A 20,127-nucleotide genomic window follows, 5' to 3' on the forward strand; every position below is an offset into this window, starting at 1 on the left:
GGCGTTGCCAGGTGTAACAGCATGGACTGTCCTTGGAAGAGGAGCAAGCTTGCTGAGCAATGCAATCCAGCGTCTCAGCTGGCATTTTGGGTGGACTTGAGGTAACAGGTGGTTTCTACCCGGGAGTCTTAGACAAAAATGGAAGGGTGAACGCGGTACATCCCCAAGGGAAACTGCAGTACTCCTGCGAGTCACAAAACTAAGGGGATTATCTAATTTCAGAAGACATTTTACCTTCATCTAGTACACAAATCCTGTCAGAAAGTAACAGCATATTTACTAGAAATTAGTTCTATCCATACTTCTTGTGACAGTTCCACCTTCTGTTCCACAAGCTGGCCACGTCCTATTACACATCAGTTACAGAACAGAGACTTTCCCTTTCTGACACAGCCCACAGGGAAGATGTTTCCAATAAATAGCGTGTGACAATTTTACAAAATTTATGGTTTTACTATTCCTTGTATGATATGCATTTTTTTAAATCTGTAAATTGCAGCTTTAGCTGAAGCCTAATTTAAAGAAGGTGATGCTAAATACTTATTGCAAATTTAACAAGTACAAACATAGGCTCAGATAGCCCGGTCTTAAATAAAGCTCACCAGCTACAAACACAATATGATTCCTACTCATTCAACGGTTACATCTGTTTACCAAGTGTGATGATGTTCCTATGATATTCGTATATATCCCATCACAGACGTGCAAAAGAAACACACTCAAACCTTTACAAATGAAACAAAGTAGGCACCAGGTACATGCACCTAATATTAATATCAACTTTCTTTAGCATAATCACTTTGCACCCTTTCTGATGACTGCAGAATCTATCTCAGTGCATGGGCTGCCAGTCCCTATGCCCTCTTTTAGCCCAAAGGTACAAGCCACACCTAGAATTCAGGGTCACAGAGTTTGTGCAGCCTACGTTCCATGTGTGTGCATGTGCATGCGTTCATGTCTGTGTGCATAGCCCCTATGGGCCTGGTTTAGACTTTGGCGGATGGCCCTCTGTCCATCAGAGTGGCAGAGGACATTACCGCAGCAATCCTGAGACACTAGTGTTGCCATATTTCGAGATGACAACCGGCCCAGCGGTCATCTCTGTACATTGAAAGGAACTGCTATCACGACTATTCACTTCATGATGTGAAAAGGTTGATGCATGGCATCACCAAACATTTAAACTTTTTTTTGGTTTTCAGAAACAAACTTGTAAAGCTGGAGTTTGTTTCTGAAAGACAAAAAAACGAATGAAGACTTTGTTTTTTTCTGTACCTCACCACCAGGCCTAAATGTTGGGCCGTCGGAGGAAGCGCTCCGTCAACTGAGCCAACAGGGGCTATGTTGACGGAAAGCCTACGCTTTACCCACCTCTAAATGAGTCATGTGGACTGAGAGTTTGGTGGAGAGGGTACCCCTTTGCAGCTGCCAACCTCTAAATCAGAACCTAAGTGTGTAGCTAGTTATTTAAGACTGCCCAGTTTACCCCCTAATAAGTTGGCAAATGTCACAGGGAAACAGAGGTTTTAGATGTTGTCCCAATTGTCCATCATTAAAATGTTGCCAGTATGGGTGGTCTCCATCGAATTTATTTTTCAGCAACACAATTGATGATCAAGCACCTACAGGTAATTAATGTGCAGTGGTTCCACTGTGTACATTTTCCCACACAATTTACTTTTTTTACATTTTGTATTTATTTGTTATCTTCATGATAGTGATATAGAGCCTAAGTCATATTGGCAAATAAGCAATTTACATATTCCTACATGCTGCTGCTTACAGAGTTCACACACGTGTGACTGTTTACAAAAGCAGTAAGGGAGATGGAATTGTCATTTGGAATTACAGAAGTGATAGCAGTAGTGTCGTAATTTCCAAATGTACTGCTTGTGGTTTGTACAGCATGCTTATGTTGGCCGTGGTCACTGTTGGGTGGAAACTGGTTTTGCAGATGCACTGTGATCAGGGGTGCCTTTGATTCTTTATTTCTTGAAGGTGGGACGTGATATTGCCACTCATAGGTGGATGTGGAGTTCGTCTTGAAGGAGGGTGGAAAAGACACCAGCTTTCTTGTTTTCTCTTGTTTTAGATACTTAGAGGGTAATTTATTGGTGCTGCAGGTGATTTGACTGCGAATGGCAAAGTAGAAGGCTTTCGGTTAAGTAGTCTGGGTAATACGAGTATAGATTCGTCTGAACTGTGATGGGTGCTGGCGGGTGGACACTATGCATGTGTCGGGGTTTAGAAGCTATGTGGTCCTCTTTCTGTCCTCTAGTGACGGCTTGATCAGCTTCATGAGAGCAGCTTTGACAGGAGCGAGTGTAGTCGCTGGTAGTCCAGGGGGCAAGTCTTTGCCCGTTGGTGTGAGAGAGCACCATGGCCCGAACTTTTGTGCGGAAATCGTGAACTGTTAGAAATACTTTTATTGGATCAGAGGAAGCTGGTCTGCTATCAGGATGTCTGGGCTTCTTGTTAATGTGGTTGTTAGAGTATGACCCAAGTCAACATAGAAGCCCAGACATATACTTGTTGTATTTTAGACTTTCCTATTTGGTATTTTTGTATACTAGAATTTAGTCCTTGCAGCGTTGACTTCCTTTTCTATACGTGTTATCAATCCATCTCATCACTCATTAGCTGAAACCAACACTTGATGAGGGGACAGTGAGGTAAATGGGTGTTTATATCATTTTTGTAGAACTATGGAGACCGGCAATGGGGCTCTCAATGAATCGACCTCCCGCTAATCTTCGCTCACTAGCCTGGCGGTTTCCCGCCTTCCTCATGAAGATTCAGTTAGCCCTTCTAACATTTACGAGAGAGGGAGGAAAGAGGCGAGTGGGAGCGGGGGATGTTAACATAGACAACATTTCCAAGCTAGCTCTTCTGTAAACCTCCAGATGAGGTAGGTAGAGGTTCCTGGTTTTTATTCGGATTTAGTGTAGTCCCTACATACTGGTTATAATGGTAGTGAACCAGATATAATTTTGGGCGATCTTATCGCGACAGTGGCCCCCATGTTCATGTTTAGCAGCCCCGCTAGCGTTGGCCGGGTAGAGCTTACCTGCGTATGACTAAGACCTGGGCCTTACAACTCTCATTTCAAAGCCATATATCCTAAGCCCAGCCACCTTGCCGCTGCAAAGCTGCCAAAAGGCTCTTCTCTCGCCCTCTTAACCATTTTCTATTGCCTAGAAGCACTATTTTTGTTTAGGCATTGCTTAAAAAGAGTTCATAAGCCAGCCGTTGTTGGCGGCTGCTAAAGAGAAAGGTCGTGTTTACCTCTGCTTTCCTGCACGGCTCCATTGAAAGGAAGCCAGTGGGATGTCCTCGTCGTGTGAGAGGAGGGCGAAGGGCTGTGGGCGTCGGTCGAACAGGGCAAAGATGGTCCTTCATCACATAGCCAGCACGCCTGTCTTTTGTTTAATCGCATACAGGTCCATCTTGCTTAGAAAATAGGAAACCAATTTGGGCCGCCCCAGTGTGAAAAGTGTCAAATTAGAAACCCTTTAAAGAGGCATCATTTTTCAGGTGTACACTTCATGTGAAGACCTTTGCTGCGGATTCACTGGACCCCAAGCACACGCCACTGGCCCGTTCCCCGGCCTTGGTTGTAAAAGTGAGTGTGTTTTGGCTGCTTCTGAGACTGGTGAGCCACCCTCTGTGCTGATCTTTGTCATCAGCCTACACAGCTTCCTTCCTGGGCTCTAAAATTATCTTTTGTGAGAGATGAACACCCCAGCGCTCCCTCCTCTGATGACAGTTTGCAGTCACGCCTTGTTTTCTCTCTGCCAAGCCGGGGAGCCGTCAGATAACTTGCCTATGAGAAAGCGTCGCTGGCCTCCTATAATCAATACACTTGAGAAATACATTACTCCTACACAGTGGTGTACAAAGCACGGCCCGTTCACAGAGCTGCGCGCCACGATGCCAGCTTCAGGGGGTGAAGGTGTTGGCCAGCGTAGAGCCTGAACTCTGAAAAAGGGTCCAATGCAACGAGGGGTCACGGGCGAGCCGAAGGAAAGGACCGCCCGGCACGCTGGTGGCGGCTGCAGGCAGGGCCGGCCCGGGAACCAAAACCGGCCCTGACAAAGTGCTCTCACTTCCACCCATCCACAGTCACACACACACACACACTGACACCCATTCTTCCACAAGCACACACGTGCACATACACACACTCACACCCTTTCACTCACAGTCTTGTGCACATACTCACACCCATCGATCCACAAGCACCTACACACGCACTCACACCCACTCATTCACGAGAACATTCATGCACACACTTGCATTCACCCATTCACAGCACATGCGACTCCAAACATTAAATAGGCCACTTATCGGATGCGACGGTGGTGGCAGGAACAGTGGGTGACGGAAGGGTGGAGCATGACGGCTCAACAAAGAGCTGGAGGCTTCAGAGGGGATGCAGGAAATGGAAGACGCCCCCTCCTCCTCTCCTTGGCTAACCTTGTCACAGTGAAGTAAATGACCGGAGGGCCTTCCACAACTGGTCACAGAGTGGGGCGACCTCGCTGTCTTGTATGGTGTGACAAATCCCTAGCTTCATATTTCTCACTTTCCACTGTCTCAATAGTGCCCCGCCCCATAATTTCTAAGCACATCTCCTTGTCCCTCAAACAGCCTAGTTCCTATATTGTCCTTACAAGATCCTAATTGTAAACTTCCCCATTACATTTAAAAAAACAATATTTAACTGTAACAGAGTTCCAAATTATTGCCGAGCAGTGGGCCTTGTACTTCAAAGCAGGCTATACTTGTTCACCTCCTTTGACATCACTCTAATTGTTTTGCGAAAAATGTTTCTTAGGGTTAATTTTCATATTTTCGTAAATTTAATAATATGTGAGTACCGTTTGAGATGAGTGCCATTAACGGGCCCATTCGCTTTTTTGAGTGTACCAGGGTGTAACAAGATATGTTGATGCTCAACCAACATCAGAGAAGGAGATAAAGTAACGGCGGCAAAAGTCCCACCACCGATATCTGAATGACCTACAGATCCCGAGTGCAAATCCCTCTAACAAGACCCGCTCACGGCCAGACTGGGAACCCAAAGCATTCTTGGCAGGTTTTGTCAGACCAGCCTCCGTACGGTGCATAGTGAGTGCAGTGAGCAAGCCTGACCACTACGAGGAGGGTTTGGGGGGTTTCTCTCCCAAGAATATTTGGGTAAAAATGGCGCATTCTGCAAAACATATTTCATTATATATGCAATTGTGTTAGCTTTTAAAGCATAAGAAAGGATGACCTTACAGTGCACCAGCATTCACCAATCTTTGTTGGGGCCCTTCAATGATTCGCTCACTATTACCTTCCACCAGTGCCCCTCATCTCTTCATAGTCCCTCTCTCACATGTATTTAATTTGTTTTATAGCTCCTCATACCAGTGTAGGGTGTCGGAGTACTTTAACATCACACACAGATACAGAATCAATGAATCATACGCGAGTACATCAGTGTATAGAAAATGTTACATAAGACAAATAGGACTATGAGGTGTAGGATTCTTTGTCTTCCTTACCAGTAGGCATTTTTTAAGATTGCTTGGTCTGGAAAAGCATAAACGCAGGATTCACAGTGGTTGGGGTTGGCTTTTCTAGTAAAAATTTATTTCAACCAAAACAAACCATTTTTAGTAACATTAGGATAATGAAAGACTCTGAAAAAACATAACTTTTTAACCTGTATCATGTAGTTTGCATGCAAGCTCTTTGAAGACATTTCATAGTTCACTGTGCTAGATTATGATTGTTACTTATGAACTGCACAATAACAAAAGTGTCTCTGTGACAAAAGCAGTACCCCACTGAGCTATAAACATATAATACTGTGCTGTGATCTGCATGGTGCACTTCTTTTGCATCAGGCACAGGGCTGACCCTGAATAGGATTGATTGGGACCATACTGTGGGCGAAAATAAAATTTGGTGTTTGCTGTGGGGGCGGGGGTTGTTGTGGTGGACGTCAGGAGGTTTGAGGAAGATAGAAAGAAGGCCGGGAGTTGATAGGGTGCTAACAGTTATGCTGAGGTACAATAAGGGTTGACTACAAAGTATTTAACAGGACCCAGTTGAGACCAAGTGGGATGGACGTGCTGCTGTTTGCATTACATTAAGTCAGGCAGCTTCCTGCTATGCCCCTCGGAATATCGGCACACCGGGTCTGGGCCCAACTTGCCCATGCCCAAGGCCGGCCTTGAGCAGGCATATTAACCATCTGCACTACCTTAGATGAGTCAAAACTGCCACTAGAAAAACACTCCAATTTCTGTCCAGAAGGTACATTACCCACCAGAGTTATCTTGACACTTTTATAGTTGTCTGAAAACTACTGGAGATACAAGGAACTCTGCAGCGGGTGCATTCACAGCTGCTACAAAACCGTCAGCCAGTAACAAAACCGCTCCCCCCACCCTCCAGCCTCCCGGGGAAACGCCCGATGCCCGGTACGACCAGTCATCATTCCCCTGGCTTATCATCATTCCCAAGTCGTTAACTTGCGTGTTGGTTGATAGTAACACCTATTATGTATAGTGCTTGGAAAAAACAAGAACGCAATGTCAAAGATTAATTATTATTAGTAGTAGTATTAGTAGTACTCCAGTACCAATCGATAGCCAGGGTCCAGTTTAAGAACAAAAAATACATTTCCAAGTTTGACCACTTTACCCCTACTTTTTCTGTATCCCACCCTGATCACAACTTTCCCATCATGAAGAAATCTGAATGTTAAACATGTTCCTGAGAAGCGCACTTTGTATCAGACAGAGATGACACGAAATATTTAAAAGTTCTAGGCTTCAGACATGATTTGGGCTCATGTTCCCCCTTTTTTGTGTGTATCGACAGGAATCTGCCACAAACAAATGCAGTGATGCACGTTGGCAGTGTCTCTGATGCCCTCTAGCATACAGAAACAGGCCTGGTATAAGGCATTTTGTGGTAGGCAATTACTGCACACAGAATTCTCGAGGAATGTGGTACTCTACTAAGGTCTTTAATCACTTCTATCATGCACTGAAGCAAGAACGTTATTTGCACATTTTCAAAGATATGCCTGAATCTTAAACCTATAAAATGTAACTTTAAAATAAGAAGGTGGGCACAGAGAGTAACAACGAGAGAGAGAGAATGCGAGAGAGAGAGCAATAATGTATGTGGGGTAAATGTGAATGTGTGTACAGGTAGGCAATGTCATGTTTCGACAGGTCTGCCAATATGCACGGTGCCCCCTTGTTGCTCATGGTATTGGTCCCCTTCAAACGTTCACACTGTGAGAAGCCATAAGTTGGAAAGCCCTGTGTAGAGTGAGTTTCAGGCTGTTCTTTGGAGGATCTGCACAATGTCCATTATGGGCTTTTAAATTGCCCCAGGGCATTGGTGGCAGAATGAGAGGCTTTTATGTTTTGTAGGTCAAAGCTTATTCTGACTTTTGGCTTTGTGGTTTGTAACTGACAGTTTCTGGCTGTCTATTTGCTGGCTTTATTTGTTTTAGGCTGTCCAGCTTGAGCTTGTCCCTCCCGTTGCCCAACCTTTGTTTACTGTATTCTTCCACGTACTTACTTTCTGTAAACAGGCATTAAATCTTGTTCTTACCTTGTGACATTTGCTGTACAGTCAAAGACAAATCCCAAATGTCAAGCTGTCTTCCAAGGGAGCTTGGTGTTCACTTTTTCTTTCTGATTTCAAAGTGAGAGGATTTATGTATCAATCCTGCAGAGAACCTATGTAATGGGAGAGGATGTAGTAAGTTTTTTCCAGCACACAACAAAAAGAAAATTAACTGTTCTGATGTTTCAGAATTAGTAAAATTATGCATATTTTTTATTGTAATTCTGAAGTGCGGTGGAAACAAATATTTGAATGCGATCAAAACACATCAATATACTAGGTGATGACATTTGCACACACCGTTTGTGTGCAGTAAAACCATATTTTGGTGCAAATGTAATGGTCATTTCAATTGAAAATATGTTGTCTGTAATGGCAATGCACTACCACACCATGCATACTCTACACTACAGCACTCCACGTCACTCCCTTCTACTCTATGCCATACCACTCCACTCTACAACATGCCGCTCCACCCCCTTCCACTCTATGCCACACCACTCTACTCCATTCTATGACCATCGACTCCACTCTTTGACACACCACTCAACTCCATGACACTCCAATCTACACTGCTCATGCACCAATACAACACACCACTCCACTCTATGCGCTTCCACTCCACATAACTTACCCCACCCCACTCCACTCTACCCAACATCAATCTACCCCACTCCACCCCAATCTCCCCCACTTCACTTCGCTAAAATGTCTCAACTCCACTTCAATCTACCCCACTCGACTCCACTATACTCTACCCCATTCCACTTCAATCTACTCCATTCCAATTTATCCCACCCCACTTCAATCTACCCCACTCTACCCCAATCTACCCCAATTCACTCCACTACGATACAGTTTACCCCAATCCACTCTACCAGTCTACCCCACTTACTTCCAATCTACTCCACTCCAATCCATTTTACTCCACTCCAGTCTACCCCGCCCCACTCAATCTAACCCAGTCAACCAGACCCCCTCCAATCTACCCCACTCCACCCCCTCTACTGCACTGTACCGAATCTACCCCTCTGCTCCAATCTACCCCACTTCACTCCAATCCCCCCACTCACATCAGTCACAGTCCACATCCCTCCAATGTACCCCAATCCAACCCATTTCCTCCAGTCTACCCCATTCCACTCTACTGCACTCCAATCTCCCCCAGTCCAGTTTACCCCACTCCATTCCAATTTGCCCCACTCCACTCCAATCTCCCCTACAATCTATCTAACTCCACTCCACTCTAATATACCCACAATCGACCCCACTCCACCACAATCTGCCCCACTCCAATGTACCACTAGATCCTCCATTCCAATCATACTAATCTACCCCACTTAACCCCACTCCACTCCGATCTACCACAGTCCTTAAATCTACCCAACACCACTCCAATCCAACCCACTCCATCACAATCCACCCCAATCTACCCTACTCCAATCTACCCCTCCCCGATCTACCCCGCCCCAATATACCCCATTCCAATGTACTCCTTCTACTTCTCTCCAATTTCCCCACTTTAACCCAATCTGCTTCACTCCAATTTACCCCACTCCAATCTATCACTCCATTCCAATCAATACAACTCTAATCCACCCACTCTACCCTACTCCACGTCACCCTAATCTACTTGTCCACTCCACTTCAGTCTACCCCACTCCAATCCATTCTTCTCCAGTCTATCTCACTGCTTTCTCATCTTGACTCCATTCCAATCTATCCAACTCCGCCCCACTCCACTCTAATCTACCCACTCAATTTCAATCTACCCTACTTTAATCTAAACAATCTACCCCACTCCACTCTCCCCTAATCTAGCCAAGGCCTGGAACAAGCTCCCTGTCAACATCAGACGCTCCCCCAGCATCCACACCTTCAGGAAGAACCTTAAGACCTGGCTCTGCAACTGAACCAGAGCTGCCCCCCCCCCACCCTTAGCGCCTTGAGACCCTCACGGGTGAGTAGCGCGCTTTATAAACCCCTGATTGATTGATTGAATCTACTTGTCCACTCCACTCCAATCTATCCCACTCCACTCCATTCTTCCCAAATCTATCTCACTGCACTCCAGTCTCGAATGTAGTCCAATCTATCCAACTCCAACCCACCCCACTCCACTCCAAGCTACCCTGCTCCACTCTACCCACTCCAATTTACACAATCTACCCCACTCCACTCTACCTCAATTAACACACTCTAGTCCACTCTACCCACTCCACTTCACTCTAATCTACCATACAACATTCAAATGTACCCCTCCAGGCCAATCCATCCCATTCCACCCCAAACTACCCTATTCTAATCTTCTCCACTTCAAAGTATCCCAATCTACCCCGACTCCATTCCATTTTACCCTACTAAAATCCACCCAGTCTATCCCCCTCCATTCCAGTCTACCCCACTCCAATCTACCCCACTCCACTCCCGTCTACCCCAATATATCCACTCCACTCTACCTCGATCTACCCTACCCATGTCTGCCCCACTCCAATCGACCCTACTCTAATCTAGCCCAATCTACTCTACTCCAGTCTACCCCACTCCACCCCAGTCTACCCCCAATTCAATCTACCAAGCTAATCTACCCAGGACCTCCACTCCAATCTACCTTACTCCAATCTAACTTGCTTCAATTTACTTCACTCCAATCTATCACAAGTTGCTCCACCCCACTCCAATCTACCCCACTCTAGCCCCACTTCACACTACAGCAATCTGCCACACTCCACTCTGCCCCAATCTGCCCCATTTCACTCTACCCCACTCCAATCCACCCACCCCACCCTTCTCCACAGCACTAACTTTTAGCCATGCTGAATAGCAGTCACAATGGTGTACAACATGGCTAAAACACCTTGCCAAAGCCACTAGCTCTAGCATAGGTGAGACTTATTGGCTTCTCCAATGCTTGTTTCTTTTTGGAGGTAGAGACGGGCAGAAGTGCACACAGGCAGTGCTCGGTACCAAGCCCCACCCTCTGCAAGGCCACGCCATCTCCTCACACAATGAAACAAACTGAAGTTGGCAGGTCTGTTTCTGGTATTTGTGTAGAGCAAGTCGGACACCCCTGCGGCCCTGTAGCTCTTGTGGGGTGCCTCGGTTGTGAACTTCCCTGCCGTTGTGGGCTCTCTAGGATTCTTTGGAATGCGCCGTTTCTGCTAAATGAGGGTGCGTTTCCGTGTAGCTACGGAAGGTTTGGAAACCAAGGGTGGGATTATATATAGCCGGTCACCACACATGCAGATCAGCATACGCAGCATGCAGTCACTGTTGCCTATAATGAACGTCATGCATGTGCTGGGAGTAGTGAAAAGTGTAGACGCAGGGGGATCAGGTTTTCCACCTTCCACAAACATAGAAAGAAGTTGGACTACAATATTGCTTCGGCCAATGGACTGAATTACTTTACTGGCAAGGCTGCCAATTCTGAAAGCACAGACAGCGATGCTTTAATGGGAATTAAAGGCATCGTGTGCACTCAGTATCACATGTCTTAATTAAATTGCTTTATGCCAAGGGCTGGTAATTAATTCTGCACTGAAACAGATGAAAATCTGCCTTCCTCTTGTTTTCTGAACTCTTTCTGAAAACCAGTATTTGTGCTAAATTTACTGAAATAAACCAGGACAGATGGTGGAAAAATGGGACTGTCCTTGAAAATCTGTGACACCTGGTCACCCCATGAGGAGATGAGATGTATATGTGTGGTGTTCAGAGTGACATGTTGCCAGGAGGTTAACTGATTGGCTAATGACATTTGTGCCTCTCGCACTACTAAGAGGTCCTTTGGTGTTATTGTCCCCGGATTGTGTGGTGGATGTGCATGTGGAAGAGGGTGGAGATCAGGATAGCGTGTTGCATGTAGTCAGGCGTGGCCGGTACAGGTAAGAGTGGTGAGACGGTGGCGGGGTGGGGGGGAAGTCGACAGATGACGGAACAGGGAAAATAAAATAAAAAAAGAAATAAAAGCACTCACCTTGCGCTCGCTGCATTGTAGAGTCAGCGATGTAGTGAGTGCAAGGTAGGTGGTTTTATTATGTAAAATTTTTTATTTTCCCTATTCTGTCGTCTGTCGACTTACCCCTGCCCCGCCCACCGCTCTTACCTGCGCCTGCATATAGTTTAATTAGTATAGAAGTGGATGGGAGGGTGTGATGTGTGTGTTGTGCAGACAGTGATAAGTGATACGCCAGTGGTAGGCCGACTGTGGAGAAAACAGTTCTAGAACCACGTGCGCGGAGGTGAATGAGGAGGACTGGTGCGTCATCTGACTGTTTATATCAACCACTAGGCTGAATAGTGTTGCTTTCAAGAGTGCTTGGCATTGGCATTTCATTGATGATTGAGTCATAGTGTTGAGTCATTTGTGCATAGCTTCTGTTTGTGTTTAATACTGTTTAGGAGCAAGACCATTGCTTTTTGACATTTGACTTTGCGTTGTTGATGCATCTTGTGTTTTCTGTTACGCTGGCTCTAGTATATGTTGTATAATTAGTTCAGTGGGGCATATTTTTCAAGTTACAGCAAGGAAATCAGAATTTTTTATTTCGTTTGCTCCAGGCATTATTTGCTGAAGTAAGAAAGTTACTAGAAATTCTTGAGCATGAAAAGGCAAAAGTCAAACGGCATGAGGATGTGGTGAAACTCAAAAGTCCCCATTTGCCAAAAGGTTTGACTTTTATAGAGTTCTAAATTGTGGCTTAGTAAATGAGAGCCACTTCCTTTCTGGCATAGTGAGATTGTTGGCATGCATCAGGAACATCTTATGACCTGCACACACAAGGCTATAAAATATATAGAGTTGCTACATATATCAGAATAACCAAAATCCAAAACCTAAAAACAATAAGGTGGCTTTAGTAGTAGGCAATACAATATAGAAATAGCTGAGAATATATTACAGCCCTGAAAAGGCTCTGCTGAGCGTGGTTCATATACCACTGCCTTACAGAAGTCATGGAGAATCAGTAATAAACAAAGAAACATTTCCAGGTGTATTTATGTAGCACGAAATACCAGCGGTGTGTGTAGTGTGTACTTAGCACTCCCAGTTTTTCCAGGTGAAAGGTAAGCGGTACATAACCTAAAATGATTTCTTTGACAATCACACACTTTGGTAAAGAGGGTTCTAATCCTTTGGCTCGCCTTGAAGAATAGATTATATCCATCTCTCTGAATTACATTTCCCCCTCCCTTCTCTTCCCTTATCCACAAAACCACTTGGTTTTGTATTGGGTTCTTCTTGAATTATGAAATCCACATTGAAAGGGCTTCAAAATCTCACTGGTTTCCACTACATTTGCAACTGACAATATTGACCAGACATAACAGATTTTCAAACCGTTGTAGCTTGATCCCTTTCCATTTTTAGGCTGAGCCTACCAGATGGCTCAGCTGTCTTTTTTGATTAAGCTCTATTGTGGACCTACCAAGAACCTACAATGGACTTAAAGCCCACCTATTGCTTACCATTGGTTGGCTACATTGTCACTCTCATTTCTTTGCTTCTTATTTGATGATTTGCCTTGTCTGTACGGTTCCATCTTGTGTCCCTATCCTGAAGCATAGCTTATTTACCGTCCTCTTAAGTTGGCTCAGTTATGTCCTTCCACTGTTTACCTTTAGAGAACTGTTTTTTTTCTTTTTCATTAAGCACTAGGTGAAAGGTCATGTGTTTTCCACCTCTTTCTCTCTTCCCTCTTTTATTTCCCCTGAATGCCCTCAAAACTCTGTGCTTCTCTCACCTAAACACCTTCTCCTACTCCATGTATGCTGTTCTCTCTCTTGACTGTGTCTTCTTTGTTCTCCATGTTGCTGTCACCCTTGTGTACTGCTTGATTTCTTGCGTGTTTCCCCCACCCCCAAGTGCTCTGTGTTCTTCTCCCTCTGTCTGCACTTCAAATTGTGCTTGTCCCCCACATTGCTCTCTCCCCCAAACCCTGTGTTTCCCTATCCCTCATTTGCTGATTTTTACCCTCCTCCCTACCACCACCCAACCCTCCCTCCCACTCACTCCATCTTTGCACCCGCATTCCTTTTTTCTTAAATTTTGCACAAAGCAATATTCAGTGTTTTAGTTAGTGATTTAAGTGGCATACGCCATCTTGGATCGAGAAATAGAAAACAAAAAAAATAGAAAATGCTTCATTCCTCTGACGCATGCCTGTATTCTGCTTGTGTTCTGATGCTTGCTCATGCTAGCTAAATGACATGACTGGTCACATTATCACCCATTGTTTTCTACTTTCTTTAAAAAACATTTTTTTTACTGATTTTGCGCAGCATCGAAAAAAGATATTTCGTTTTCCCCTCTGATGCTGTACAGAATCAGAAAAAAGCCATTGTCAAAGCCAATGGGTTCCTGAGATGGGACCTATTGGAAATGCCAATGCTTGTTGAGTGTGGCAGAACCCTATTCGCTTGCCTCCACTCCTGCTTCAACTGTCCCATAAAGATCCTCCTTCATCTGGCTGTCCAATTAAGATTGGGAGTCTAGGAAATGTAACCCCACCCCATGTGTTTTTTTTTACCTCCAAAAGCTTTAAATTAAACTCGACTGCATACATTTCAAGATCATTAGATTTAAATCCATGCATGTGAAATATACCTTGTGGTAAATCCTCCCATCTCTGGAATGTTAGCTTTATCCAGTGGAAGGCGTAGTCTTGTTTCTTTCTCTTCAGCGAATTACTGTCTAAGCATGATGGAGCAAACCACTTAGTTCACCTTCTCCATTGTATGCTATGGGGTGGGGCCATGGCCAGGCCGGTGCCCACAGCCCACCAAACGCCATGTGCAATGTATACAGTGGCACAGAAGGTGGTAAAGTGCCTGAAGTTGGGTGCCGGCCTCACAGCCAACCCCCACTTCGTGTGGTGAAAAGTAATGCACATCAAGAGTTGGGTGCACAGGAGGCTGGGTTTTGATCTGGCTGAAGGTCATATACAGGCTGATTTGGATGCAGTGAAGGTCAGTCATAGTGGTCAGGTCACACAAGAAGCTGCAAACCGCACAGCCAATTGGCTTGCGCTGTGAGGGATGGGCATAAAGGAGGCAGGACAAACAGACCTGGCCACAGGCCACGCCCTGCAGTGATCTCTCTTTGAAAAGCCAAAGGTGGGCACAGTAGGCATTGGACACAAGAAATAGGTCTGAAATATATCATCAAACCCGTGACCCTCAAATTCACTGAAAGCGCTTTGTTAATGATAAGTCATAGTTTCTTCTGCTAATGACAATTGTGTAAGTTATGGTTTGCTTGGCAGTCTACATGGCAGTCTGTGAGTTATGGCTTTCTTAGATAACCATAACTGGCTAACTTCATGGATTTATCAGTTATTCAGAACTCTAACGCTTGAAGTGGGCGGACCCATTGCCCCATGATGAAGGTTGTTGTGGATGAAAGCAAAATGTAAATGACACTCGCATAAACAAATGGTTGTAAAAGTCTGTCCCAAAGCCTTCAGTGGGTATTTACATGTATAATTTTTCAGTTTTGTTTAAGAACTATGACTTAAATTATGTTTTAATGAAAACTCCAAGGTTTTTTAAAAACCTACCTTAACGTAACTTAGTAGCAGAGAAACCAAAACTTAACTTTAGCAACCCTTTTTTCCAGGGAATTTAAACATGATAGCTAGACAGACAGGCAGGATGTTTCTTCCTCTTAACCCATAGCACATTCCTCTCTAAGTGAAGTTTGAATCATAAAATGGGAGTCTTTTATTACATCGCATTATTCTAGCTAGATAAATAGAAGCACACACACTCTCTCTCTCTCTCTCTATATATATATATATATCTATATATACACACATATATATATATCCCTCCCTCTCGCGCGCGCTCTATCTCTCTCTCCCTTTCGTTCTCTTTCTCTCTTACCACTGATCTTTCTGTTCGTTTTAGAGAATAAAGCCAAGAGGGGAGTGCAGGATTTGACCTCAGACTTTTTGGGTCGACCGGCGACAATTGTAGCGTCATGGAGTTATAGAGCATTGTTAAATCAAAGCCTGCGCTGTAATTGTGATGATCATAAGGTAGTCCAGGGCTACCCTTTTCGATCCAGTGAGTCAGGATACCTACTGATTGCAGGCAGCAGACGCAGGGCAGGCCTTGAGCTATGTCAACAGATTCGGTTACCACCTCAAGTCAGTGGCTTTGAACTTCAGACGGGATTTCAAGGGGGAGGGTGGGAGGGCAAAGTAATTAAATGGCAGCACCAGTCTCCATGGCTGGTGTGTAATAAAAACAAATCTCTGTCTTACTGTAAGAGCCTTCTTACTGAAGAACGTTTCTTATGGCTGAAACTCTACTCTGTGCAGCGGTGGCGTGCAGTCATAATGTACACTTAAATTTGCACTCTCTCGATTTGTTCCAGATGTGCTTGGCTCAGAGGTCTTTTACTGGTTTTGTGAGTGACAACACAACCCTCTTGATGACTACACAGCCAAAACAAACCCCAAAAGGACAAGATTCAGGACTCGGGGAGGGGAAGGTGGTCTGGGCTGCAGGGGCAAGAATAGGACCTGTTGGATGCGATGGTTCAAACCAATGGAGATTGTAGCTAAGGACTTCCGTTGACTGAAAGACCTTCCGTGCAAGACCAATGTGGACAGCGTGGGCCTGTCTGTGCTGTCGACTCTGGAATAAATGCCCTCTCAGCGCATGTGAGAGGAGCATACTGTACATATATTTGACAAAGTGAAGGACAATGTATCTCACTGCAGTTTGTTTAGAGAGGAGACATCAAGCTGTATTTCTCATAATGCTGCTGCCGATCTGCTGTTGTTGTAAAAACACACATACAACTACAAAGAGCACGGAGGAAACTGTTTCACAATATAGCACTGCGCTAAAATGTACCGCCTTGTTGCCTATAGGACCCTCAGGTCAAATTATAGAACTGCTTGAAGGGTTGTGGCCTTCACTTAGGAAATAAAAGGAATGCATGCGTTCTCTAGTTAGTGTGAAATGTATAGGGTGCACAGTGGCACTGGAGGGGGCATCCTGGCAGTAAAAGCTGAGATGTAGCTGTCATCTGGAGAGGCAGTCAGATAAATTGTAGCATAGAATGACAATCTAAGAGAATCTGTAGACCCCGGTTGCTGTGCAACCACAGCAGGGTGCTATTTATGAAGGCAGTAGAGAGGATACCTTCTTAATTCTGGAGATAATAATATGATCCAAAAGTCCCGAATTTAAGGATCAGGCAGTAAGAGATGTCTATAGTATTACTGCATCACTTGAAGATTTAGGGACGGATTTATCAAAGTTTTGTGTCATGCTTGCCACACAAGGGTGACGCAAAACCTAGATGAGATTTACCAAGCCACGCAAGGCCACCTTGTGTGGCCCTGCGTGGCTTGCTAAATCTGAAGTGACGCAAGGCAGCATAAGTCGCTGCCTTGCGTAAGTCTACAGGGTGGGGGAGTTACATGGATAGAGCGTGGGTGTTCCCACTCATCCACTCATGTATTCTGCGGAATTCCCAGATTTACCAACACTGGGAGATCTGGGAATGCGTCAAAATTGTACGCTTTCACACCAGAGGCACAAGAAGGAGATTCTGCACCATACTTAGAAAGAGCAATATGCCTCTAAGGATTGTTTTTGTGCAGGAAGGTTTACCTTCCTGCACAAAAACAATCCTGCCTGTAAGGCAGGCACCCTTGCTCCACGGCGCTAGGTTGCCTGCACTGGCGCTAAGCTGCTGATTGTGCACCAGCGCAGGCAGAGGGACGGAATGTGCCATACCTTGATGGATATGGCACATTCTTGCCCACTCCCTTTCGCGCAGAATGAAAGAATGATAAATCTGCCCCTTAGAGTACAAAAGTCCGAGTATGGAAGTCGGGATAGAACCAACAACACAATAGTCTATTTTCTATTTTTAGCAGTTTGAGCTTGGTGTAGTACTTTTGGATTTTCAAGAGAGATTTGTGGGGTTCCAATTGTACATAGAACAGGCCCCCAAACACAGATAATGCCTTAGGGATTCTTGATATGAAGCCAGGAAGTGATTCCAACATTCGGTTCCAAAATATTAAATTGTGAAATAAGCTGAAATTCCGAATAAAAGTAGAAAAATCATGTAAGGCAATGTCCTACAGACAGCAGCATTATTGCCTGCATTACCTCTGTTTAAAAAAATAGGAAAATGAGAATTTAATTTCTATTAAGCATCATAGCTCTCCCTTGCCCCCCTCTGGATAGTGTTCACACGGGGAGCAGCCGCAAAGTGCATCTGCCTGCACTGTAACACATTACTTGCCGTCTTGCCCACTTGCATCTCAGATAGCACATTGATGGGCTTGCACCGAGCAGAAATGGATACAAAAAATCTGAACCAATATTTGTGACAAGTTCTAAAAGTGATTATAAATGATAAAAAATGTTAACTATTTGTATTTCCTGATCATGATCATATTATGGTGCATAAAGTATGCCATGTTTTACAATACCTTTTTGTTTTGTCTGTTTTTGTCTGTTTAAAAACTGTTTTTGCATGTGAATTACTGATCTTCTATGGCTTGCACCCTACCTGTGCTCACATTCACAAATTGAAATGCAGTGTATTTGATGCCAGTTTGAAGGCGTTCAGACAATTACAATCCCCTTATTACAGCTGCTGAGCAAAATCAGACACAGTTGCCTGCTATTGGCTAGGTATTTGCTCACGATTACCAAATTTCTTTTGTACAGTTGGTAATAATTTTGATTAACAGTGTTCACCACCAGTTTCACCACACTGTATTGCCCTTTGTGCACTGTTACACATGCTTGAATTCCTCTAGGGTAAAAACACCTTTTGCGTTCCATTCTATGGTGAAATCAGCGCTCGTTTTTCGTAACACTTCAAACTTAGGGCCAGAATTAGAGTTGGGTGGACAGGATACTCGATCACAAATATGAAGGATTTCGCGCCACCTTTTTACAAGTGCACTATGTCCTGTGGCACTTGTAAGAAGGTGGACAGGATATCCGTCACCTTTGTGAAGGAGCACCTGTCCGTGAAACTCAAAATCGGACTCTTAGTTTTACATTTTTCAAACTAAAAGGAAATGAGTTTCTAAAACATAAAACAAAGACCACAAAATTGAACAAAGAGATGGAAATTCAGAAAGTAACAGTTTACAAATGCATATAAACGTAAAGTGCTTGGTAAAATTTGGAAGCCCTTTTATATTTTTGTGTTCTAATCTTATTCCTATTTCGCTCAATAGCTAATACTTTTTATTAATTCACCTTTTATTAACATGTCACTGTGAAATCCCGATCTGACATTCGAGTCCCTAACCGATAGCCTGACTGCCTTATTTGCAAAATATCTGCCTTTTGAGCACGAAAGTTGAAAACTAGCCATGAACCTAAACCCAAACTTGGTTTGCATAGTAGCACCCCTAAAGCAGACAGTTACTGTGTTTTCCATCGCGCACAGCAGTGGCAGCCAAAACACAGACATGCAAGGTGACAAGGCCAAATTCAGTAAAAGGGGAATTTCTCGCAACTCATACCAGAATTAAAACGCTTTTTTTCCCCATACATATGTAAATCAGTTTGTCAGAAACTTGTAGAATTACCTCTGAATTTGGACCTCTCTGTGCTCCCTTTATTCTTACCCATTCTAGGGACTTGGTGACTGATTACAGGTCTAATGTAGTTGGTCCAATATTTGCTGGGGGAAGTTTCGGTACCGCTTAAAACAAAATCTGTTTCTTGCAGTAATCTGAATTAAAATGTGTGTGGCATCAGTCCCTGAAATGAAGAAAACATACCGAATCGGACCCAGAAAACCAAGATCGTACATGTCTTCTAGGGGGTCGGGCCCACTAATTTGTTGTACCCAGTAATTGTGGGAGAAATAATTGTTGATTCCGCCGGCCCAATGTCTCTCCTTCGAATGATCTCGTAATGACGCCCTTGGTGTCCAACAAGCTAACTGTGCCCCTGAAATTGGTAATATTGTACACCTTAATGCTTCTGAAAATAACCAATGTCAAGCTTCTCTCCGTATGCTAGATTAATCGGACTCGACCGCTTGTTATTAATCTGAAACATTGTTTCTGATTCAGTTTGGGGATCTTTTCTGAGGTGTTTTTGTGGTTCTATGGAAGATAATGCTGTTAATTTTGAATTGCCAAAAATTGAAAGGGTTTCCTTTAGTTACAGCAACACTTAAACCTGTGAAGGTGTGCTTTATACATACGGTGACTCTGAGGAACCCCAACATTGTCTATGTGAAGAAGTCTTTGTAGACCAACACCACAGTAGAAACCTGTCTGTCAGTCACAGGGCTCCACTGACTACTGAGTTGTAAATTATGGTGTATAAGCGAAAGAGATATTATTAAACTTCCTAATGGCCTCAAAATGCTGTATGGTATACTAATGTATAGCAATAATACTAACACAAACCTACGCTTGTTTTATAATATTCCATAACAAGTCACATGGATGGTTAATAAAAGTACATTCTCCCAGC

At 44.1% G+C, this 20,127-nt stretch overlaps 1 protein-coding gene across 8 annotated transcripts in view; it reads left to right on the forward strand.

Annotated features, from left to right (window-relative positions):
- NFATC1 (nuclear factor of activated T cells 1) overlaps positions 1-20,127 on the forward strand; it is a 402,803-nt gene that overhangs the window by 244,219 nt on the left and 138,457 nt on the right. Inside the window, exons 9-10 of one of the 8 annotated variants that reach the window (XR_014961593.1) lie at positions 16,025-17,785; positions 17,860-18,106. The exons of 6 other annotated variants lie outside the window; for them this stretch is intronic. Coding sequence is in view for 1 of the 2 variants with exons in the window: in XM_085605938.1 (XP_085462064.1) it covers positions 16,025-16,065 (41 nt within the window). In the remaining variant the exon portion in view is untranslated. Of the gene's footprint in view, positions 1-16,024; positions 18,107-20,127 lie in introns of those variants that run through there. One more of the 8 variants, XM_085605938.1, reaches the window with a different exon arrangement.

This window comes from Triturus cristatus, chromosome 5_1, assembly GCF_964204655.1.
Source record: "Triturus cristatus chromosome 5_1, aTriCri1.1, whole genome shotgun sequence".
Taxonomy (NCBI): Eukaryota; Metazoa; Chordata; class Amphibia; order Caudata; family Salamandridae; genus Triturus; species Triturus cristatus.